Below are 26102 nucleotides of genomic sequence, written 5' to 3'. Positions count from 1 at the left end.
TTTTAAATAAATAACATATGGATCATTGCTGCTGTTCCAAGGTTATATTGATTACTATTCCAAGAAAATATTGATGAATAGCCTAGAAGTATAGAAATACTCTATGCTTTTTTTCTTGTATAAACTATAAATATTATAAATTATTATTTTTGTTTTTCTAGAAGCCAACAGACAACTTAGATCATAACAATTTATGAGCCTTGCTGTCCCTCAGCTAAAAAAGACAATGACCCATTCATGGAGGTAGGTTGCAATGGTGTGCAGTTAGGTGCATCCCATAATTTCAGCGTGGGTTCTTATTACACAGATAGAGTGAAGAGCAGACTAAATTGCACAGTTATATAAGATGACTTACGGCAGATAAAAATCAAAGTTCAACAACAGTATGAACAAGAATACAAGAGTACTTTCATATCTGTGGATTACCAGAAGGACCACATCAAATACACAGTAAGGAGAGAGTTTAAGATTAATCTTTACATAAGAAAAGAATGAATTGTTATAAATTTTATAGAATTTTGCGCCCCAGGCCTATAGTCCTTCACTTCTACAAATTGTTACTGACTCAGTGACTAAGAATTTGAGTCAGTTTTATATTTCTAATTGGTTTTCATGGCACTAAACTCTCTGAATACATATAAACTGAGGTAAAATAAACACTGCTTGCATGGAGATTTAAGTAGAGAGCAGGGCTTGGTTCTTCAAATACAAAAAGAACTTTTTTCAGGAAAAAACAAAATTCCTAACATCTGGGAGGATTAAAGCTCTTTACCTTGTTTTTTAAAGAATTAATCGTTCATGCTTTGTAGTGGTCAATGTATCTATGAACGTTTCACATCCGTGACCCCCCTTTAAATTTTATGGTATCCAACTCTCAAGCATTTTTTTTTCCTCATGTCTGCATTTGGGAGAAAATAATGCTATCTGAAAAGAAAATTTTTTTTTTTACATTTCTTCAACTATTTTAGGTAAAACTGCAAGCAGTCACTGGGAAGTAGAAGTCACTGTAAGCATCAAAAAGATGTCACACAAATATAATAGAACAGAAGAGATTTCATACAAACTCACTGTTTCTGAAGTTAATGATAAACTATCAGTGTGTCATGGTTTAGCCCAGCCGGCAACCAAGCACCACCCAGCTGCCTGCTCACTCCCCCCCGGTGGGATGGGGGAGAGAATCAGAAGAGTAAAAGTGAGAAAACTCGTGGGTTGAGATAAAGACAGTTTAATAGGTAAAGCAAAAGCCGCGTGCGCAAGCAAAGCAAAGCAAGGAATTCATTCACTACTTCCCATCGGCAGGCAGGTGTTCAGCCATCTCCAGGAAAGCAGGGCTCCATCATGCGTAACAGTTACTTGGGAAGACAAATGCCATCACACCAAACGTCCCCCCCTTCCTTCTTCTTCCCCCAGCTTATATACTAAGCATGACATCATATGGTATGGAATAGCCCTTTGGCCAGTCTGGGTCAGCTGTCCCAGCTGTGCTCCCTCCCAGCTTCTTGTGCACCTGGCAGAGCATGGGAAGCTGAAAAGTCCTTGACTGGTGTAAACTCTACTCAGCAAGAACCAAAACATCAGTGTGTTATCAACATTATTCTCATCCTAAATCCAAAACACAGCACTCTACCAGCTACTAAGAAGAAAATTCACTCTATCCCAGCCGAAACCAGGACACAGTGATTCTAGTAGGAAATGGAAAAATTAAAGTAGCAAATTAGTGAAATGAATTATATACAGTACTGCAAAATACTGAAGAGGTTGAAGAGGTTGTATGGTAGCTGTATTAGAACTAAATGTAAGGAAAAATAGCATCTACTCTTACAGCTGAAGAAGTTGGCAGTCTTTTGGGTGTATGAATGCATTTTTCAGATCCAAAGTACAAGCTTATACCAATATAGGCTAATAAGTTAAATAAAACAAAAGTTTACTGAGTTATGATCTAACACCCTTATGGCTGTAAAGCTGTGACAACATACATTTTTTAAAGCTAGCTATTCCCAAGATTTTATTTGGTACAGTGCTTTTTCTGATATCATGTACTTCCCTAATGCTTTATACCAACACCTAAATTAAAATTATTAAACATCAGAAGGGAAAGGTTTCCTTTCTAGACAATTTAGCTAAAAACACGCTTCACATTTAATACAATTTAGAATTGTGGGTGTCCTGGTTTCGGCTGGGATAGAGTTAATTTTCTTCTTAGTAGCTGGTCTAGTGCTGTGTTTTGGGTTTAGGATGAGAATAATGTTGATAACACACTGATGTTTTAGTTGTTGCTAAGTAGGGCTTACACCAGTTGAGGACTTTTCAGCTTCCCATGCTCTGCCCGGTGCACAAGAAGCTGGGAGGGAGCACAGCCAGGACAGCTGACCCAGACTGGCCAAAGGGCTATTCCGTACCATATGACATCATGCTCAGTATATAAACTGGGGGGAGTTGGCTGGGGGGCAGCGATTGCTGCTCGGGGACAGGCTGGGCATCGGTTAGCTGGTGGTGAGCAATTGCATCGTGCATCACTTGTTTTGTATATTCTTTTATCATTATTATTGTTGTTGTTATTATTTCCTCTTCCTCTATTGTCCTATTAAACTTTCTTTATCTCAACTCATGGGTTTTGCTCTTTTTTTTTCTACCTGATTCTCTCCCCCATCCCATGGGGGGCGGGGGGGGAGGGTAAGCAAGCAGCTGTGTGGTGCTTAGTTGCCGACTGGAGTTAAACCACAACATGTGGGAATGTGTGGGGCTTTTTCTCCTTTAATTTTCTTTCAAGATTATACCTACCTTTTGTGAAGATTCTAGAAATCTGTCAGTTCATCTGTTTTAGGAGGATATGAATAATGCATTAGAATTGATGAATCTTTCTGGATTGAAATCTGTTAATCTCTGTAATATATCCGTATTTAGAATGAAATTAACCACTGTGTGGATGTCTGTCTGTTGGATTTCTTTTGTTCTAAAAGTATCCCAGTTCCCTTTAGTTTAAGCAGAAAAGTTGCATTGACTAGTGCACTGAAACTATTTTTCTACAAATGTGTGAGCAGTACTGAAGGATAGGCAAGGAAGGAGAGGCAGTGGGGTAGCCCTGTACATTAGGGAATGTTTTGATTGTCTAGAGCTTGACAATGATGATGAAAGGGTCAAGTGTTTATGGGTAAGAATCAGGGGAAAGGCCAATAAGGCAGATATCCTGGTGGGAGTCTGTTATAGACCACCCAACCAGGATGAAGAGGCAGATGAAGTATTCTATAAGCAGCTGAGAGAAGTCTCACAATTGCTAGCTCTTGTTCTCGTGGGAGACTTCAACTTACCAGATCTCTGCTGGAAATACAACACAGCAGAGAGGAAACAGTCTAGGAGGTTCCTGGAGGGTGTGGAAGATAACTTCCTGACACAGCTGGTAAGCGAGCCAACCAGGGGAGGTGCCCCGCTGGACCTGTTGTTTCTGAACAGAGAAGGACTTGTGGGTGATGTGATGGTTGGAGGCTGTCTTGGGCACAGCGACCATGAAATGATAGAGTTTTCAATTCTTGGAGAAGTAAGGAGGGGGGTTAGCAGAACTGCTACCTTGGACTTCCGGAGGGCAGACTTTGGCCTGTTCAGGAGCCTGGTTGACAGAGTCCCTTGGGAGGCAGTCCTGAAGGGCAAAGGAGTCCAGGAAGGCTGGACATTCTTCAAGAAGGAAATCTCAAAGGCGCAGGAGCAGGCCATTCTTATGCGCGGAAAGACAAGCAGGTGGGGGACAAGACCGGCCTGGCTGAACAGAGAGCTTTGGCTGGAACTCAGGAAAAAAAAGGAGAGTTTATGACCTTTGGAAGAAGGGGCAGGCGACTCAGGAGGACTACAAGGATGTCGTGAGGTTATGCAGGAAGAAAATTAGAAGGGCCAAAGCCCAGCTAGAACTTAATCTGGCTACTGCTGTAAAAGACAACAAAAACTGTTTCTACAAATACATTAGCAACAAAAGGAGAGCTAAGGAGAATCTCCATCATTTATTGGATGCAGGGGGAAAAATAGTGACAAAAGATGAGGAAAAGGCTGAGGTACTTAATGCCTTCTTTGCCTCAATCTTTAATAGTCAGACCAGTTGTTCTCAGGGTACCCAGCCCCCTGAGCTGGAAGACAGGGATGGGGAGCAGAATAAAGCCCCCATAATCCAAGGGGAAATGGTTAGCAACCTGCTACACCTCTTAGACACACACAGGTCTATGGGGACGGATGGGATCCACCCAAGGGTACTGAGGGAGCTGGCAGAAGTGCTCACCAAGCCACTTTCCATCATCTATCAGCAGTCCTGGCTAACCGGGGAGGTCCCAGCTGACTGGAGGTCAGCAAATGTGATGCCCATCTACAAGAAGGGCCAGAAGGAGGATGTGGGGAACTACAGGCCTGTCAGCCTGACCTCGGTGCCAGGGAAGGTCATGGAGCAGATCATCTTGAGTGCCATCACACAGCGCGTGCAGGACAAGCAGGAGATCAGGCCCAGTCAGCATGGGTTTAGGAAAGGCAGGTCCTGCTTGACTAACCTGATCTCCTTCTATGACAGGGTGACCCGCTTAGTGGATGAGGAAAAGGCTGTGGATGTTGTCTACCTGGACTTTAGTAAAGCCTTTGACACCATTTCCCACAGCATTCTCCTGGAGAAACTGGCTGCTCATGGCTTCGATGTGCATACTCTTCGCTGGGTAAAAAAATGGGTGGATGGCCAAGCCCAAAGAGTGGTGGTGAATGGGAGTTAAATCCAGTTGGCGGCCATTCAGAAGTGGTGTTCCCCAGGGCTCAGTATTGGGGCTGGTTCTGTTTAATATCTTTATCAATGATCTGGATGAGGGGATCGACTGCACCCTCAGTAAGTTTGCAGATGACACCGAGTTGGGCGGGAGTGTTGATTTGGTGGAGGGTAGAAAGGCTCTACAGATGGATCTGGACACCGAAAGAGTTGTCAAGCATTGGAACAGGCTGCCCAGGGAAGTGGTTGAGTCTCTATCCCTGGAGGTATTTAAAAGACGGGTAGATGTGGTGCTTGAGGACATGGTTTAGTGGTGGACTTGGCAGTGTTAGGTTAACGGTTGGACTCGACGATCTTAAGGGTCTTTTCCAACCTAAATGATTCTATGATTCTATGAAATTCTCAACAATACCTCATGTATGAAGAAGCACATGACCAACTGAATTTAGTTAACAAAATTAGAAATGTGTATTCTTTACTCACTGTGTCTGAAATAGGTGCTATGGGGAGTAATGGTTAGACAGTTCAGGGAGGTTACAGTGTGAGAAAAAGTTTTGAGAGACTTGTGGAAGGAAAAAAGACATGCTATATTCAGGCTAGAAACACTGACAGACCAGGGGCTGTGGGATAAGATCCATGAGATTAGGTATGCTAATTCAAATTTAAATTTCTGATGCAAAACTAAGCATGTCATGTTTTCCAGGCAGAGGTTTTTCTTTGAGAATACTGAGCACAGCCTAGGTCCTTCATTATCTGGATCACTGGGAATCCTGGGGTATTTCAAGTGATGGAAATGATGAAAAACCCAAGTGATATGGATTCGCCAACCATGCTGAAAAGGCACTTTGATTGTTGCACGTATAATCATTCTGTATCTGGATCTGGCCTGGCCAGTGCTGAACTCGTGTCTAATAATCCTGTTGGGGAGCAAGCTGAATTCTGCAGGCATTCCTGAGTTCCTTTGCTGTCCTCTCTGGCATTGCAGGACTATTAGCACAAGTGCACTGAGGGCTACAAGTTGATTCCATGGTTTGCACTGTCAGGAAAGAGCATGATGCAGGACCATCCGAATGCTTCTGTATGAATCAGCCTGAATCCAGGCAGGGTCACTCAGATGTCTTCACCATACATTCCTGTTTCTGGGTTCATCTGGCAGAAATATTTGAGCTAACATTGCACAGAAGTGTTTCTGATGTGCTAAATTTATTTCTTCACACCGTATGAACATGGCTAGACTGATCATTTATCTAACTGGCCCTGAAAGCTTAAGATCAGCTTTCATGTGATTCTGGATCTGTCCTATGAGACCTGGTAGATATAAATGACTGTGCAAAGAGCTAGTTGTCTTTGCATTGATGACAGTTAATCACAACCCTGACAGACGTCCCAGAAACAGATAGTTGCCTGTGCAGAATGCAAGATTAGTCCGTATCAGAATGGCAGCGGACAGTGGCTAGTGATTTTTCACAAGATATTTCCAGTGTTACAGTGTTACAAAAGGTTAAATTTCATGAAGCAATGATATGTTTGCTTTGCAGGGCATTTGGGGAATTCTTGTTTTCTTACATGACCATCTTACCTAATTGTACAAATTTTCTTTTATATATAAACATGTATGTATATATGTAAGTATATGCCTGGTGCAAACCATGAATCATCTCTGATTTGAAAGATCGTAATATTATGAAGTATTTTTCTCAGTTGAGTTAAAAGCTGCTATATAGATTGTGGTATTATGGAGCAGTCTGAATTATTTAATTTCATTTGGCAGGTAAAATAGTTGTTAATTGATTATGTTATAAAAGATGATATATGCTTTCACAGAGCTGTTATCTGCATTTTAAAGATATTAATGAATATTTAATGTTGAGTCTGCATAAATTAGCATGCTTGAAAAAAAAGCATAATCTGAAACTAAAAATGCCTATTTGACAAAAGGACAGTTCTGTGAAAAAAGTCTTTCATAAAAATCCCAAGTACTTAAGAGGTTCTAGTTCAGGTAATAGATTTCGAATTTTAAGATATGAGTTGTTTGCTGTTTAACTGTTGCAAATTGTTTTGGGATAAGTAGTTTCATTTGAAGCTTTAACTAACTGGAAAATAACGAACCTTTTTCAAGTTGGGTAAAACGGATTCACACTTTACAGTAGCTGTCTAGAAAAGCAATTTCTGTTAGCAACATACATTCATCTTGCCATACTGAAAACTGAGGTTAAAACAGATCATGCACAAACCTGGGAGAGTAGAGGTAATTACTGTGTTCTCTGAAGACATTTCCTGGAATTTTGACCGGAATATCTTGATGCCTTGTAAAAATTGTTCCAATTTTTAACTGAAATAAGTTTAGATTATAGTTGATTTGTGTTAGCCTTTGGATTCTCAGAAGAATTCCAGTTCTATTATAAGGAATTATCTTAGATTGTCATTCTGGCAGTTATGATATATACAGCTACACATTTCGTGAAATCAATATTTGAGGGTTTTTTCCATTATAAAGTTCAGGATCTTGACCTGTAATCTCATTTGATACAAGTGAAGAGCTAAATGGTGGCATCTGTACTGTAAAGGAGTGTAGGTAATCTTACCTAAGGAGAAAAATGAGACACCAGCATCTGTTTCAAGTTAGTGTGTACCTTTTAAACTTCTGGAAGATTGTCCTTTTGAAATACAGATCAAGAAAAGTGTATCATTCAGATTGTCAGGCTATGTGCTTTTCTTGTAAACACAGACAAATTTTCTTTTTGTGAAAAATAAGAGCAAAGTCATATTCTAAAGAAACCTTTTGTCAAAGGCAATGTCTGAGGTCCTTTCTTTTCAAAGTATAATTCCTACCACGGCAGAGGTAGGAAAGAACCAGTCTGCATGATTTTTTTTTATACCATTGGATTTGAGTTTTTGTACAATACATAGGCACTTAGAAAGTCACTAAGCATTGGAAATTTGCCACACCTAGAGATGAAGTAGGCAGGATGTTTTGGCATTAATTTCTCAGATTCTGGGTTGATGTGTCATGTTTGCACTCTCAGGAGTAACCTAATCACTAGATTTGGTGCCAGGAAGAAATTTTTCACACTGGTTGAACTGATGATCTCTGGACAAGTTCATAGTTTCCTTCCCAATGTTATGTCATTGATTTCCTTCCTCTTAGTTTTCTAGGTTGTCATTTTTGCTTTTGCCTTTTGGTACAAATCTAAAACTTGTTTCAGGATGTTGGAATGGGGATTGGGATCTGTGTCTGTGGACCTCCTGTCTTATTATTCACAATTTTAGAATATGGGGCTTAGTGATCCAGAGAGTTTTTCAGTCCTATTTTGTATAATTCTAAGACCTTTTAGCCACTGCAGATCATATTTCCACCCTGTACTCATTTGAATAGATCTAGGTCAGGCATTTAGACATACTGGGTACATTTGTAGTTGCTGAAAGAGGGCCAAGGAGTCATCCTCTGACCTGAAGCCTAGTGGCCCTGGTCCTGTGCGCTCTGCTAAGAGCTCACTCCCCCCAGAGCATACTAGTTGTGTCCATCCTGCAAATAACTTGGCTCTGGGTCAGATGGTGCCCTGCAGTCTGAAGATGTAATCAGGTCTTGGATGTCTCCTTTGTCAGGTCAAAGTGTCTGAACTGATATAAGGGCTATATCTGCTACAGCGTACCAGCGTGATTTTTACAGCATGAAACTATAAGTATTGCATGGCTAAGAGTATGACCTGAGCATATGGGATAATATTTGGGGTGCAAAACCTGAAATTGTATAAAGGAAGGTGTATCAGTCTCCCCTTTCCCATATACCACAGTTCCTCCTGCAAAAATAAATTTGTTTTTTTGTTAACTAGTCTTGATTACTTTTTGTTCCCCTACCTGTAAGCTAATTCTGGCATAATTAATATATGTATACAGAATGCAGTGCTTCTAAGCACTTGTCATGCATAAGATACAATAACATTTGACCTTCTTAGAACTGGTAATAACTTAGGAGTAATATTTTGATTTTGCAAATTTTATCAATTTATACTTGCTGTTTGATGGAGTTAAATCACTGTCTCCTGTAGTCTCATTCTGTATTGTATTTCAGTTTTTCAATAAAAAAAAATTAATTCTGTCCTATTAACTTATTTCCTTCATATCCTCTTGAAAGACAGGGCCCAGCAGGCTTTTGGAATTAGTGAAGAATCCCAATGGACATTTTCTCTGCTTCTTAACTATGAAAATGTTGATATGTAACATGACTTTGAAGTGGATTCTTCCTATGAGAGGTTGTCTGAGTGTGATTTTTTTGAATGACCCTATAAAGTACTGTTTGACCAAAGCAGTATATTCTCAGTAAATTCAGTAACAAAAAAAACCCAGTGTGAAATAAAAAAGTCAGAGATGAGGAGCAGTAGAATGAACTGTATCCCTTTCACAGGGCAGCATCTCATCATTGCCTCTTTTCTGCAGTGATGCTGGTTAAACACCTGTGAAAGAGCAGGAGTAATTTCAAATTATTTTTTTAACACCTTATGGTATCTTTCTCTGATTGTTTCTTTGGTGCACACACACTTCTGTGCTTTCACAGATACCCCTTTGCAGCATTTTCATATGATCATTTCAGCAATATAGAAAGTCTGGGCAAATTCCTGTTTAGCGTATCCTGCATCTTTACAGATGTTGACATCCAAAGGACCCCGGGTACATGAGGGACAGGCAGTGATGAATGTCTAAATTGGTGTCACAGCTCTTGACCAGGGCAGTTATAATCAGCATTGTGCTTGACTTTAGCTGGCCAGTTACACTGATTTTCATGAAATTTCTAGCTCCATTGAAGCTGTACTGATGTTAGCAATAATAGGAAGATTATGCTTGATGTATTACTCAACTTTTCAACTGCTGAGAAAAATTTACAAAATATGAAGGAAGCTTTCTCTAGCTTTCTCTATGTTGATTTAGCCTGAATACACTCTTCTGTGCTAAATTCCTGTTTGCCTACTTAAGCACAGATTTTTCTATATTATGCAGTTCTTGAAAAAAGTTAATGGAGCTACTACGAACAAATGGCATTGACTATGTCTACAATGCACCATGGAGTATAGTGTAGATATACCCAAGTTATCTATGGAAAAGGAATCATTCTATCCATACTAATGCTGCCTTATGCACACACTAATTATCCTCACTGAGAGGAAAAGTTTATTAGCTTGTGCACAGCAGTGCACTGACATGCATTACTGCTTTGGGGTCCTTAATTACTGTTTCCATGTGGAAGTCCAAATTAGGTCACTCTATTGAAAAGAAACTTGGGTCTTCTTTCTTTTGTGGGCCTTGAGAGGGAGAGGGAAGGAGGAGAGTCTGTTAAATTTAGCAATAACTATTGTAAAGTGGGGGTTTGGGTTTTTTTCCCCCAAAGTTTATTCCATTATTCCAAGTCTTTATGTGGCTGCTGGTTCTGTTTGACTAGTGAATTCTCCAGATACTGGCTAATCGGTTAATAGAATATCAAAATTATTTGCTTTAATTCTCTGTCTCTATGTTGCAGCCAGAAGTATGAGCACTGTTTTCAAATTCTATTTATTGTTATTTTGTATCATCTGTATTTTCTTGGAGTGCTAAAATTATGTTTGAACATTTCCTTCTTATTCTATTTTTAGCAATTTCAGATATCCAGACATATATACAGCTGTATATCCAGACATATATCCAGACATATACAGCTGTATATCCAGACATATACAGCTGTGCTTGACAATTTGTTGCTTTCTTTATTCTTAATTAGAAAAATGTCTTCCCTGTATGTTCTAGTTAACCATAATTTTCTGTAACTCTTAGGGAGGTCAGTAAGTGAAATGGGATCCCCTGAACACATTTCTAAAGGACCTTCAAGAAGACCTAACCAGTCTGAATGACAGCTTCAGCAAAAGCCGATGAAGATTTCTAAGGCAATTTAATTAGCTATAGAAATTGTCACTATTTTAGAATTTATCCATTGAGGTTTTTCTAACCTTTTCATAGGTGATCTTTTATTATTGACTGCCCTTTACCAAAATATTTTTGTTCTTTTTGTTTTAATTTTGCAGTTTTGTTTTAATCTTCCTCTGAGTGTGAGCCTTGTAAAGAACATTTATCATTTTAATTATTTGTCCATGTAAGCAAAAAGGGAAGAAAAACAGGGAAGAAAAGTTAGTTGGAGCTCTACTGGGAGATGAACATAGATGAAATGTATTCATCACATAAAATTACAAAGAAATTGGAATTCTTCAATTATAACAATGTGTTGGAGTAGCTTTAGTTTCTGGAGATGATGTGATTAAAATACTGTAATACAGTTCCTGTTACAGTGCAATCAATTCACAAACTTTGAAGCACATTTTCTTCTTACAAAGATTATTTTATCAAAAGAATAATTTGTAGGTGAAAATGAGAACACAAAGAGCATTTCTGTACAGATCCCTTCATTAATGAAATATATTGCTGGTTTTATATTTTGCTAATAATAGAAAGATAAATTCCAGGTTAGTGTGCAGTATGAATGTAAATGTTACAGGAAAGACACAAAATACACCTGAATGAAAGAACATCCATGTCAGCAGAATCATAAATTATCACTGTGAACATTTTCTCAAAAATAAAGAAACATTTGTTTCTGCTGTCCTACACAGCTAATCAGAAGGTGGATTAATTTTGTTAGAGCAAGAAGACCAATTCATCTCCACTCTCCCACCAAAAAAGTAATCTTTTTTTGTTGAGCATTGCAACAGCAGTGCTCCATGGCGGCCCTTCCCCTGACTTGTCTTTGTGTCTCACATCCCATCTGAAGAGAGACACATGCGAGCCTGTCTTGAGGCAGGTCCCTTCTCCCATACCCTGTGAGTCAGAGAAAAAGAATTATGTTCAGTCAACATCAGCTTGTAGCAGTGGATCTTGTCAAGAGTAAAACAGTAACGTTACAAACAACGGAGCACAGCTTAGTAAATGGCAGCGAGACTTCCTCTAGAAGACTGTTGTCCAAGATGTTCTAAGCAAGCAGAAGTCTGAATCTACCTCCTAAATATGGCCTGTATCAGAGTACATCCCTGAAATATTAGGCAGAAGAAAGGTTTTGTTATTTCCTCCTCCAGCTGGTTCTTTATTGTGGTGGGTTTACCTTGGCTGGCCACCAGGTGCCCACCAAGCTGCTCTATCACTCCCCCTCCTCAGCTGGACAGGGGAGAGAAAATATAACGAAAGGCTCAGGAGTTGAGATAAGGACAGGGAGAGATCACTCACCAATTACCGTCACAGGCAAAACAGACTTAACTTGGGGAAATTAGTTTAATTTATTGCCAATTAACAACGGAGTAGGATAATGAGAAATAAAAACTAAATCTTAAAACACCTTCCTCCCACCCCTCCCTTCTTCCCGGGCTTAAATTTACTCCCGATTTTCTCTACCTCCTCCACCCCAGCAGCAGAGGGGAACGGGGAATGAGGGTTGCAATCAGTTCATCGTGCATTGTCTCTGCCACTCCTTCCTCCTCACACTCTTCCCCTGCTCCAGCATGGGGTCCCACCCACAGGAGACAGTCCTCCACGAACTTCTCCAATGTGAGTCCTTCCACGGGCTGCAGCTCTTCATGAACTGCTCCAGCGTGGGTCCTTTCCATGGGGTACAGTCCTTCAGGAACAGACTGCTCCAGTGTGGGTCCCCCATGGGGTCACAAGTCCTGCCAGGAGCCTGCTCCAGCGCAGGCTCTACATAAGGTCACAGGGACCTTCAGGGCACATCCACCTTCTCTGGCGTGGGGTCCTCCATGGGCTGCAGGGGGACAGCCTGCCTCACCATGGTCTTCACCAGGGGCTGCAGGGGAATCTCTGCTCCGGCACCTGGAGCACCTCCTCCCCCTCCTTCACTGACCTTGGTGTCTGCAGAGTGGTTTCTCTCACATATTCTCACTCCTCTCTTTGGCTGCTGTTGTGCAGGTTTTTTTCCCCCCCTTCTTAAATATGTTATCCCAGAGGTGCTACCACCATCACTGATTGGCTCGGCCTTGGCCAGCGGTGGGTCCGTCTTGGAGCTGGCTGGAACTGGCTCCATCTGACATGGGGGCAGCTTCTGGCATCTTCTCACAGAAGCCACCCCTGCAGCCCCCCACTACCAAAACCTTGCCATGTAAACCCAATACATTTATAAAAAATTTTCTGCCATTTCTATGTCATCTACATGGCCATATTCCCTTTACACAAAGACAAGAGAAATTTTGAATAAAAAAAATTCCTGTGCAAATGTAGTCAAGTGCTTGTTTCCTTTGCTAATAAAATTTCATCAGCAATGCAAGCAGAAAAGAAAATCTTCTATCATCGCTGTTCTTTTGAATTTTTTAATCCAAAAGTCTAGTCTCATAGCAATGTGTTGTTTAAACAGAAACTTATGGCATAATAATTAGCAGAGTAGCATGTATAGCATAAATAAAACTGCATATAACAACTTTATGCCAGTTAAAGACATGACAGATATCATGCCTAGCCCACTGCTAACAGGTGAGGAGAGTTCTGTACAAGAGAGGGGGACAGCTGGCAGGGCTTTTATTCAGTCTACTGCTTAAAATTCAGAAAGCTTCAATTTGTGGACCGTTTAGACCTTTTGTAAGGTTTGTGTTTTAAACAAGTTATTGCAAAGGAAATGGTGTTTAAGAAATGATGGTCAGGGGTAAATGGTCGGGGATTTTTTTTATCTGTAGGCTCTTACACAGTTGTCGATTACTTTGAGGTTGCTTTCTTTTTGCTACTAATCCTATTTATAGTCAATTATAGACTTCAGCACAGTAATTCTTAAATCCTTCTGTTGATGAGTATGTTGCACCAACATTAATAGTTGCATCCTACTTTTTTAATCCAGGCAGAGAAATGTGAAATAGCAGATGTTTAGCTCCATTTTTCTATTTCAGTATTCTGTCACTCCAAAGAAAAACTTTAAACTCTCTGATTTGGGGGAGGGAGGATTTTCATATTTGGTTTCTGAGAAGCTTTGTGACAGACTTCACTAGAAGGAAAATCTGCAATATTAAACTATAGCAGAGAGAAAAGATTGAAATTGTCAGAGGTCATTATTCAGTCCCCTCAAGGCTTCTGTAGGAAGGCTCATGAGAAATGTTGCCACCCTAAAATTTAAAATGGCCTTACCATCTTCATAAATAACTTCTGGGGAAAGAAAATATTTATGGAAGTGTATATGAAAGTGCTAATTATTACAGACACATACATGCATGCATACAAGATTTTCCACTTATACTGAGAAAAAAAAAAGCAATCATTTCTGTTCTGTTTATCAGACACAAAATATTTGGATAACAGCTGCTTAAATCAAGTATCTGGAAAGAGGATTTATTTAAGTATCAGTATACTGACAGCTGACCCCTTTGAAGCCATCCATGTTCAGCAGTTTCAGACTGAGGCATCTAATGGTTAAATTTAAGGAAAACAAGCTTTTGTGCAGTTTGGATGACTTTGGATATGACTGAATAAAATACCAAGGAAATAATATAGTGCTTATTGCTGACATCTGCCATCACAGAACCATAATTTATACTTTCTGATAAAATATCATAAAGAATAAGAGTTGAAGAGAGATTGGTTAATCAAACTGAGCATCTAGATCTTATTTTTCAGAAAAGCAATATATGGAACATTTGGATTTCATTTTGTTGCTGCAAATCCACCTGGATTTTTTTTTAAACAGTGCAGGATCAAATTTCAATGTCACTCTGAAGGTTGCATGAAAAGAAGAAACAAACGGGACTTTTATTTTTTCTGTTGCTATATGAAGACATCTGAAACACTTTTGTAATTTTAGTAGTTGATTGTCTTGATTTTGCATTAGAATGTCTACTACAGGTGGATTATAAACTGCAAGTTTTACTGAGTCAGAATAACTACGTAATCATAATGGGAAAAAAGCTCTTGCTGCTTCTTGTTGTTGTTGTTATTGTATTAATATAATTTGAGTGATCGTGTAGCCACCGCAATGCGACTGAAAGGAAGGTCATGCTAATGTAATACTACTAAGTGTGTAAAATTTATTTAAATAAATTCTTGAAAAAGCCTGTGATGAGCAAACCCATCTTTCTGTCCAAAACAGTGGCAAGTCATCTATAACTACATCTAGTGGCCAGAAACTCTCTGTAACTTTCATTGTGTTGATCTTTTGATAACTGTTTGCAGACAACTCTATGCAGTTGCTGTGGACTGTACAAGCAGAGAGAACTGTAGCTTGGAGCTGGCAAATCCCAGGAACAATGAAGCTTTGGTTGGAAACTTAAAATCTATAGATTGTTATTGTTATTTATAAAGCTATGTTCCAGAAGTGGAGATACATTGAGTTATAAATGGTTTGTAAATGCTGTTCAGAACAGGAGTGGACCTCCATCGCCAACCAGCCCTCCTCCCATGTCATCTACTCCACTTTCTGCTGTATAGTGCTGGGGAAGAGACCTATTTTAATGATAAGAGTAGGGGTTCTGCACAAAAGGGCCTTTGTATGCAATCTATTAACAGACTGTGTCACGCATCACTGTAATTTGCTTTAGATTTATGCTGAATGACAAGAAGAATTTCAGATGCATTGTTTGATATACTATGACTATATGCAAAGTTGCCAAAATATAGCAGCACTGTTCCAGATGTCCTTTTACAGACATTTTGTTATGAGTATTTTCCCTGACAGAGTAATAGTATATACATTCATGCAAAGCCTAGAAGTAGAATGGAAAAATAAATGCATACAATTGTTATTTCAGTGCTGCAAATCTCTGTTAAAATTAAAAGATGTGTTGTTTTTACAGGTATAGCATTAATATTTCAACAGAAATAGTTTATTGATTCTATAGCTCTTTATGTATGTGAATTGACAGGACTCTGTCTTTTTACCATGTACCAGAACAACTACTAGGTTTTACTAGAGAGCAGTTGTACTCTCGTACTAGAGAGGAGGACTCTTCAGATGTAGATAGCAACTGCTTTGATCTAACTAATAGAAGGCAATCTTTGTGCTTGCAGCTTGTTTACTACTTCAGGCCTATCATTTAACCTTCCAGTCCAAATATGTCTGTAAACCTCAGCAGTATGTTTAGCACACATGTTAATGCCAGTTCTACATTGTTTCAAAGTGCAAAGGAGATGTGTAATACCAAAAAGGAGGAACAATACTCACCTTTTTTTTTTTTTTTTACAACTTCTGTAAAAAAAGAGTCTTATATTTTCTCTGCATGGAATTCACACCAGAAGGACCAACACAACCTTTTATCTGTTATTTAGGCATTGTATCAAGGCTCTAGGAGATTCACAGAATTTTTTGCAGGCCTCTGCAAATGAATTTTCCCACTCTTTGTTTGAAATACTGGTTACAATAAAGATGAATGATTATTAATATTTGCTTTATTGTTAGGTGCAGTGACACTAATAGTTGTGCCTGGATGCTCTACTCTGCATATTTTTTTTTGGTGTGAAGCTTCATTTACCAACTTAGCTGTAATGCTCACATCATTCTCTTAAATGCCTGAATAAATAATGTGTGTATTTTATTAAATGCAAAATCAAAACAAAAATGAAGATAGGCTTGTAACATGGCACTTATTTCTTATATACTAGTTCAAAGATGGGTATAAATATTGAAGCATTAAGATGATTGTGATTCAAGTACTTTGAGTAATATTTATTCCAGTGGCCTGTCTCTGAATTCATCTTGATAATTAAATTATTTTAATAGAAATAATACTTTATGATAATTGAATGAAGTAGTTGCCATCATCTTCAAGAGATCGTCATAAGAGCTGTGTTTATAGGTGTTCCTTAAACAATAAATATGATTCTCCTAAGAGAAATTTCCAGTTTAGATGTATATTCCAAAAGCTTAATGGCTCAGTTACTCCATAGAAGGAACTGTAGAGATTAACCAAGTTGCATAACAAAAAATACTTAAATAATTTCAAATCTATCATAACAAGAAACTGAAATATATAAGATGCTTGGGAAGAAAGGGGATATGTGTATAATATCCACGTACAACATCTAGCACAAGGGATATTCAGTTCTGTGTGGCCTGTTTCAACCTGATGAAAACAGTATGAACCAGTAATACATTAAAACAGTCATTATTCTAGTTCTGTGAGGTGTACAGGAATAAAAAGAAAAGATATTAAATCATTTTCTTCTCTTTTACCTGTTTCTGTGAGTTTTGTTTTTCACTTTTTCCACAAAATAAGCCTTTATCTCCTGACATAAATAAGATTAAAGATCTGCTGAAGTAAAAATAGTTCAGTAAGACAAATTGGCTAACTTTCCATGTATCAAGCCATTGTATAAATTTATTTTTCTTAAGGTACTCTAGTCATGTCCTCAAATTGTCCTTTTATTTAAAAGAAATCATATTAATGATGCATTTAACTAATATTAAATAATATTTTTCATTAACAGGCTACTGAGGTTATTACAGTTCTGTAACTCTCAATGAATATCAACCTGAAGTTTAAAAAATGCTCTAAATAATGTTCATTAATTACTTTGGTAGGAAGAGTAAAACTTAATGAAGTGTGCAAAAAGGACATGGTTCCTTGAACAGTCAGACTAAATAAATATACCCTGTAAAACTTTAAATTCATTCTGGGTAAGTCATGTTTTTTATTGTTTCTTTGTAATATTTTTATAATTAAATTTTTTTTATTTTAATGAAAGTCAGGTATTGTCAGATCGCCTTGATATTTTTTGAAGATAACTGCTTCTCCAGAGAAGAAAAATGCAGGCTGAACCTCCTTAGATTCCAGTGAAGTGCTCATGTATGAGGATGGGCTTGATGTTCAAGTAGAGTGCTAAATTAATACAGCCATTTAAGTCCTAGTACCATCTCTTAGTTAACTTCTGCCTGCAGCTGGGCTGTAGTAGTTATCCACTGATAAATAGCCTCCCGTAGGCTTTGCAGTCAGTGTCTTATACCTACTCCATTAACTTATAGGCCATGAGATTAGCTATTTTGGAAAAAATAGTCTGCAAATGTAGCCTGTAAGTGGTGAAGAGTTTATCACATTGATAATCCATTTAAAACGTTATTGTTCTCACTTAAAATTTGTGGCTTATTTTCAGTTTGAAGTGTTAATTGCATCTGTAAGATGTGGCATCTTATTATTCCTTTTTGTTGTAGATTTTAAAAAATCAAGTTGATGATTGATTGATTGAATTCCTTTGCCTTCTGTTGTAGGATGTATTTTAGGCTTTTATGTGTTTCTGTTGTGCCCTCTCTGGTTTTCAATGTCAATTTTAAATTGTAGATGCTCAAACTTAGGTATGTTATTCTAGAAGAGAACGTGTACAGAATTTCAGGAGAGCCTTTAAAAGCAACCTGTGTAGGCAACAAGAGAAGAAATTCCTTTTGGGCAAGCACAAGCTATATTCTTCAAATGGTTTTCTATATCCACATTTACCCTGTGGGTATGAAGGCATCCTGGCATTCAATACTTGAAGAATATTTTGGTCTTACAAGGCTCCATAGAATTGACAGGTTTGTCATTTCCCTACATCTTCCATTGGTGAGGCCTCTGCTCTGCTGATGATGTGAATGGCCTCATCAAAGGGGCAACATCACATGGGTTAAATGAAATGCATAATTCCTTGGCTCTGGACACTTGACTTCTTGCTTACTAATCATAAGGAATAGTTTCCAGTACAGCTGCTCCAGATGGTGCTTGTAAGCACTGAAGCAAGGTCCTGTGTTCATGCATATCAGTTGCTCAGCTCCTAGTTCATATTTATCCTAAGTAAGTGTTTCCATCTGGGACCAAAAAAATTGCCTATCATCTCCTTCTTTATGCTTCAACAATATATTCAAGCTAACTTTTCCAGGCCAGCATATGATAAAACTTATTTATATTTCAGGGTGCACAACACGTCTTTCAACGCTTGAGAAGAGTAATGAACTCAAAGCATTTCTCAAAGAGTTGTTGACTATGCACAGCCCTGTCAGCACCTTTGATCCTCCCTCCTAACTGTGTCTTATTGCACCTGAACAAAAGAAAACAGTACTAGTGCCAGCTCACATGTTAGGGTTCATAACTAACAAGCATCATTTGCTCTCTATGAGCATCTCATCTTCAGGCTATTGGCTTACTTTTTTAATCTCTAGTATCTTTTCTGTACACTATACAATTTTTCTACATGCATTTTAATTTGTGGCTAGCAGATTTGGACCTTCTAATGACTCACCAGTGATTTGTGCAAAGGCAGTCACCTAGTCAAGTGCAAACAGCACTGTGCAGAACTTCACAAGTTTATCATAGCTGAGTAAGTTGGCAATAGTACAAAGTCACAGTAGGCGAGTACAAAAAATGTTAATGCATATTAGAGAAAATAAATTCATCTGACCAGACAAGCTGTGATGAGTTGCACTGGTGAAGTGCTCAGATACTAAAATAATGGACTGGATAATTATCATAGGCGGGAGTATGATAAACTCAGTGAAAACCTAGAGTTATTGACCTGGCTCTGTTTGTAGCATGTATAATGTTTGGATACAGTAAATCATGATACATCATTAAAAACCTGATACTTAATTTTCTCAACTATGGGCTATGCATAATAATTCAGTGAACTTTAACTAGATAAGATATTTAACTTGCCTATGTTGTTCATTATGAGATCATTCAGGATTAAGAAAAGATTGTAGTAATACTATTGTAGCCATCATTACCTAAAGATAGAAACAATTAAAGATTGATAGAAGTTAGTATGTGTTACATATATTCGATTAGACAAATCAAATAAAGCATATTTGATTAGGCAAACTGCTAAAGTGTGGAAAAAACAAAGTTTGGAGGGTCAAAAAGTCTTTTCAGGTCTGAAAAATAGTAGCCTTCATGAATAAACATGACCTCAGAACAACCTTTGATAACTCAAATAGAGAGGGAAAGGGAATTAGAGTGTTAAGGAGCATATCTTCTCTGAGAAGGAAGGTAATTTTTTTTCTCTGGAACATGGAAGAGGCTAACTAGAGGTTAGAGTGAAAATATCTGTTGAGAATATTCCGATTTTCACTTTTATTGTTTATTCTATTCATTTATTGTTGTCTCTTTAGAGCCTCATATACTAAAAGTATAGGTGTCCTATCAGTAGTTGCCTTAGAAGACATGGTCTGCAAAGCCCTTTATCACACAAGATGAACAACTCCATTGCCTAAAGCTACTTCTAAATGACACAAAATAAAAAAAAAACCAACACTGTTAGCTTTAAACAAAAGTTCTCTCTGAAGAAAATGTCCTTCAGTTGTTTTCCCTTGAGCAATTTATCCAACCCAAATGCAGCAGAGAGGGTCTGAAGGGAGGACGTGGCTCCTGGCAGTAGGTAGCTCCAGAGAGCTGCTTATGCTGCTTTTCTCTGCTTTGAAGTTTTTGGCTTGCCTTTGGATTTTTCTGAAATGTTGTATGGGGAGAAATTTGGAGTGCAGGTAGTTCAGAGTGAATTATTGATTTGTACAGATATTTAAGCCATGGGCATTGGCATCTCTGCCCTATTATGATTTATATGTTTCAAGCTTAGGTTTGCCAGAAGCCTGAAAAGATGCCCTTTTGCATTCATTATACCAGTCAACCAAAACAGAGTGTTCAAAGGCATACAAACTCCAATGGCCTGATTTGGAAGAACTTCTGCTAGTTTAGCTAGTAAAGATTTTTGATAGGGTTTTTCCTACATTTTAAAAGTGGATTTGAGTTTGTTTTCTGAGTTTGCTTTTGAAACTCCATAAAAAGTCACCAACTTAGTCTGCAAAAATTAGGCTAGATAAATTCTGTTCAAAGCAACAAAGCACCTGCCGACTTTCCCATAGTGATGGCACTCATTTCAGTCTCTCTACTCAATCTCGCTGTCGATTTTTATGAAATTTTCGGGAAGCCAATATACCTGAGGTCTCAACCCTTCTGTCAGATTTGGTTATAAATGACTAATGGGTTCAAAAGCTGTTATGGGACCACCTGACAGATGGATAGACATGGCACACTCATAAACTGCATTTCTGTAGGAAATCAGGCTAAAACCACTGATTTTTTTTTTTTTTTTTCCAGCAGCAGCCAAGAAGTATTTATTTCTTCTTGATCCATTTCAGTACAAAATAGGATCTATATTCATTTTTTCAAACTTTTTCTGTCCTGGGGTGTGTGGTTCAGATTATATAGTATAACTGAAGGCTTAAAGTCTATTTTAGAGATGCAAATCATTGTAGATTTATTTATGTCCAGCTTACAAATAGTGTGGAACGGACTACCAGGAGGCAGCTTCCAAGAGAAAAAAGGAGAATATGCATACTGCTCTCTTTCAAAATGTGAGGTATGCGAATGTGCAGCAAAACAGATCTTCCTCCTGGTTTGTAAGGGTGAAAATGTGGCTTTCTGTATTCTTGAGCCTCCCACACCACTGCTCCCCTTTTGAGGTACGCTCATGTAAGAGAGCAGTGAAGGAGTTGCCTCTGCAAAGAGACTACAGTTTTATCCACCTTTACATTTAGCATACAAGGACAAAAAGAGATTTTTCCCCTCCTAACCAGCCTACGTAATATCTAACAGAATATGTATTCTGATCACCACATACGTCAGTATCTTTTGGTAAAGAATTATTGAAAAAGATTATCATTGTCCAGTGGAGCATGTAATCGCTGTTATATTACAAGTGCAGTCTGGAATGGGATCTCCACAGTTTTATGTCAAGGATCAAGAACGTTTCTCATTTTAAGGGAACTTTTGGATGTATTTGGTGGGCCACACACTAATAACGCATCCGTCTTGCTTCCCCAGTCTCTGTTCCACAGGGCTCTCTATCACTCTTACACAATTTTCTGCACCCTCTCATGCTATTTAATGCCCAGCCATTTCACAGTGCACATTACTACTCAGGCCAGCACCTCATGCTGCTAAGTGTTCCTCTAGTCCTCCATACTGCACAACACTATGCTGCTTAGCACATTCCATCCCAGAATACACAGATTATTTCTCATTCTTAGTACCACAACACTGCAAAGCACTCCCCTGAAAATGGCATGTCCATGCTGAATGGCTTATCCATGATTCTGCTTTCACACTAATTTCATTTAGATGGGAAAGAAGAGTCCATGGCATTCTTCTGTTTCAACTCTTGGTTAGTAGAAGAGTTAGAGAATGTAGCCCTATGAGGCATTTATATTCTTCTGCTGTCGTTTCAGGGCAATTTATTGGCACAATTGTTATGCACTAATAAGTCAACTACTGATTAACTTGGAGTTGTGTTTGCATTGACAAAGCATACACAGGTATCTTTAGGCTTTAATTCTTCTATTTAAAAAGTGAAATATATGGAAAACATTCTCTAATATTTACTTAACCTCAAGGTCTTTTAAAAAATTCCACCTTCAATCATTAATCTTTGCTGGGTTAATATTTCTATGAAGTACAGTTTTACTTTTACTATTTCAGGCAGTTATCTTTGCAAGATAATCTTGTGAAGTATAGAACTGATTTTTTTCTCAGTCATCATTCCCTTTAACTGTGGAAATTTTTGAACTTACAAAGCATTCTAAATTGGTTAGTTTAAAATGAAGGTTTTTGCAAGGTTTTTTCATAGTTTGGTATCTTGGGGCAAATGTTATGTGTGCTTTATTTAGTTTTATCACTGTTCTAGGTCTTTCACGTGCTTACAGGTAAATCTTACATTAAGTGTCATGGTGCATGTGTTCTCTCTGAATGTGGGACTGAATCAAATACTTTCATGTAGTCCAGCCAAACTGTGTTAGACTCCTTATGTTAGTTAACATTCTTTATAGGCTTTTCAAGCAGAAGTTGATCCTTTGTTCCTTTTTTTTTTTTTTTTTTTTTGTTAACATCCTTCTGCCATCCACTCAGTGAAATATCAGTGATTACAGTCAGGTGATACAGTCAGTATTAGCAGTTCCCAAGTGACTTGGGAAGATGGAAATTTTTGAAGGCTCTTACCTTTCTTTCATTTCTTAGGAGTAATAGTATTGTTTTGCTTTCAAGGTCTTTCTGTCAGTATTTGGCAATCTTACGCCCATCACTGTCCTTGATGTCTACAATTTTTTCTATACTATAATTCTACAAGAACGACATTCTGTTTTATGCTTGTAAAGCTCTCAAACACCGAAGCTCTGGCTCTAATTGGAACATTTAGGCACTGCTTAATTGCAAACGAAAAATAATGCCTGTTTAAATTATTTTGCATTAGCTTCTTGTATAAGGAAGTTGCTCTGATTTTAGCTTTGCGGTACTAAATGATGCAGTGTGCATAGATAGGTCTTTTGAGAAGGGGCACAAAGCTGTAGAAAAGACAGCTCTTCCTCTGATCCACTAAGCAAATTAATCTTAACTAGAGTCTAGTTTGCACATTAGAATAATTTTGATCTGCTTTCTAATTGCAACTCTGAGATTCTTCTGTCTGTTCATCTTACCCTGATTACAAACCTACCTCAGAACCAACCATTACCCTTGAGTACTCAGCCATTTTGCCTCTAGCTCCCTCATTTGCTTAATTGGCTCATACAAGATGTTTAGCTTGCAGCCAATGAGACAGGCAGCTCCTCTATACACATTATATATTTCCTTTCTGATCAGTGCTTATCAAAACCAGTCAGCAAAAGCTTGCTTCGCCACCCCCCCATCTTTTGGTTTTGTGCTAGCTTTTAATTATGATTTTGTCCTTACATGGCTGAGTTGGGGGGATGTTATTGTCACAATGTATTAATGTTTCCTAATTTCTGCTGAAGTCATCTCTGTCATGTATTAAGCTCAGATTACTTTTCTCACTTTCTGTGCCAAATTATTTTCCAATTTTTGTCAAAGGAACCATGTTATGAGTCTTCCTTCATTCTAAATCTGTAGTCAACTCTCAATGACCTTTTGCCATTCTGTTCTGGTGTGGGTTGTCTGTGCTGTAAGTGTAGAAACAGTCTGGGTTAAACATTATTACTGATTAGTTGTAATCCAGCCTTCGGCTGGGGCTGCACGGCTAGAAGGCGCATCCCCTGGGTGGTGGATAGGGGATCCCTCTCTGGAGGGTGCACCGGATAAAATTGAAGAAGGTGCCGCGAACCAACGCAGCCTAAGGGAAGGCCACCCTGACAGAAAAACCACTGGCCCTCCAAGTCATGGGGGTTGGGCAGGAGGCCAACTACCTCCTCCCGGAAAAAAAAATAAAAAGTTGCAGAAACGACGAGCATCAGAAATGGCGGGGATGGAGAAAATCGGTAACGAAGTGAGGAGGAGGAGATGGAGCTGGATCAGTCGTGTCCTGAGGGGGAAACTGACGGAAGACTGCGCTGTGGCCCTTGACTCCAGAGCACGCAGCCACGGACTGATCGAAGTGGAAGAACGATGTTTGTGCCTTGTGTGCCTCCTGGCACTGAGAGAATTCAGATTCAGATCAGACTTGTAATCCAGTGCTGCTCTAACACTCTTTCCTACAGCATGGAGCTAGAAGTAATAGTCCCAGCTATTACTGGCTGGGACTAGCTTCTAAAGCTTCTATAGAAGACGACCTACACTAGCTGCATGTCAGTACAGCCTAGTTGCCTCTGCAGTAAATTTCAATACACACTGAAGTTTTCTGGACCCATCTCGAATCTGGCATGGAGAAAATCAAGCTGGAGTAATAAGTGCTGAGGTAAGTGCTACAAGACCCACACAGGTATCAACGCTCAGGGTTGCACAAGAGCTTACGTTTGGACACAGCACTAAACCCAAGCTGTCTCCATGCATTGGTGTCACAGCAGGCCGGAATTTATAAGCCTTCTTGGCACCTGGTATTCTGGAAAGTGTAATGCTAAGGCTGGGAGTTTAGAACAAGGGGCATGAGAAAAGAGATTTGACACTCAGCAGTGTCTGACACCCTCTTCTTTCTTGGTGGGTCTCGGATATTGAGCTATGTTGGGTTCTGTTAGCTGTGAAAGAGAGTATGGATAGAGGAGCTAGAGCAAAGTCAGTGTCTCTTGTGTGGCTCCCACAGAGATTGAAAAAAATTTTTTCCTTAAGCCTGCATGCCATTAGTATAAAATCTTCAGATTACATGGAAAGGTTTAGTCATCTTACAAGAGCAAAGCAGGAACCTGGCAATATACACAAGTTCTTACACTCATATGGCATGTACACCATATGGGAAGTCCAACTATATCTTCCTACAAATACGCATGGAAACTTGGAGCATATGTGCTGGCAAAAACAAGCACTTGCCAAAAATGTTAGGGGTTCCTAGACTTCCTATATTAAGGTTTATATTCTGCATTGTAGTAATAAAGTTGTGGCTTATTTCAAACTGTGTATCACTATTCTTGCTGAACCATGCCCTTCACAAATTACCTTTCAAAGGCAGAACAATCCACAGGATATTTTTAGAGATTTTTGTTTTGTTTTGCCTTTCTTGGGAAAGTAACCAGTTATTTTGGTAATAAAGTTACAAATAAATTGTTAAAATTTGTTTTAAAAGAAGAAATCTGAACATAGTACAGTTTTAGTCAGCCTTTTTGGTTTTGTTATTTCCTTTTTTTACTCTCATATGTTTTTTTTTCTCATTTCCCACAGAATGCTTGTTGTGACATTCCTGTCCTATCAGTATGTTTCATCATCTCATTAAAAGTAACCTGTATTAAAAATTAAGGATATCACCAGTGTGTACTGACTTCTTAAGCATTATTTAAAGTCACCTTCCTGCCAATTGGTTTATCCAAAATAGTTATGAGCTGAGCTGTGAAGAGATGTTTTCTTTTTCTTTTTCTTCTTGCAGACTGCAAATGATAACCTGTATACAGACGATGAGCATGAACTCAGAGGAGATAAAGAAAGCTATCTCTGTGCAGTGTGCCTGGATGTTTATTTCAATCCTTACATGTGCTATCCATGCCACCACATCTTTTGTGAACCTTGCTTAAGGATGCTTGCCAAAGACAATCCAGCCAGCACTCCATGTCCACTGTGTCGAACTATAATTGCCAGAGTCTTCTTCCAAACAAACAGGTATAAAAATGAAAGTTTTTACAATACAGAAAAATATTTGTAGCTTTTCCTTCCTGTATTTCTGGTCTGAATAAATATGTAGTTAAAAGGATAGTAAAACCCTGCTAACCAAATATAGTCATAAAAATAGTCTCTTGTCCAAAGAAATAATAATATGCAATGGGGTACATCCAAAATCCATGCAGAGCAAAATTTGGTCATGTTATCCATTGTGAGGTTTTCTTTGCCTTTAACTCTTCCTAAGACTATTCCATGCAGGCTTTCTTAAGTGGCAAGAAACTATTCTGGATGCATATTTTAAAACTTTTTGATTTTTTAAGTGAGGTTTGATATTTTGCATTTCTTTGTTTTCCTCTTGCTAAATAATCACAAACTCTAAACATTATAAACATTTTCTCAAA

General features: G+C 38.5%; 1 protein-coding gene across 1 annotated transcript in view; it reads left to right on the top strand.

Moving 5' to 3' along the window:
* Positions 1–237: 237 nt before the first annotated feature.
* Positions 238–26102, top strand: part of LOC309601734 (E3 ubiquitin-protein ligase RNF180-like) — a gene marked incomplete at both ends in the record, with an annotated part of 52726 nt that continues 26861 nt past the window's right edge. The window contains 2 exons of the mRNA XM_082334898.1: positions 238–243; positions 25472–25715. Coding sequence (XP_082191024.1) covers positions 238–243; positions 25472–25715 — 250 coding nt within the window. The remainder of the gene's footprint in view (positions 244–25471; positions 25716–26102) is intronic.

Source organism: Platalea leucorodia, assembly GCF_965183815.1.
Source record: "Platalea leucorodia genome assembly, chromosome: W".
Lineage (NCBI taxonomy): Eukaryota > Metazoa > Chordata > Aves > Pelecaniformes > Threskiornithidae > Platalea > Platalea leucorodia.
Note: the sequence above shows the minus strand (reverse complement) of the source record. Positions and strands in the feature narration are given on the sequence as shown.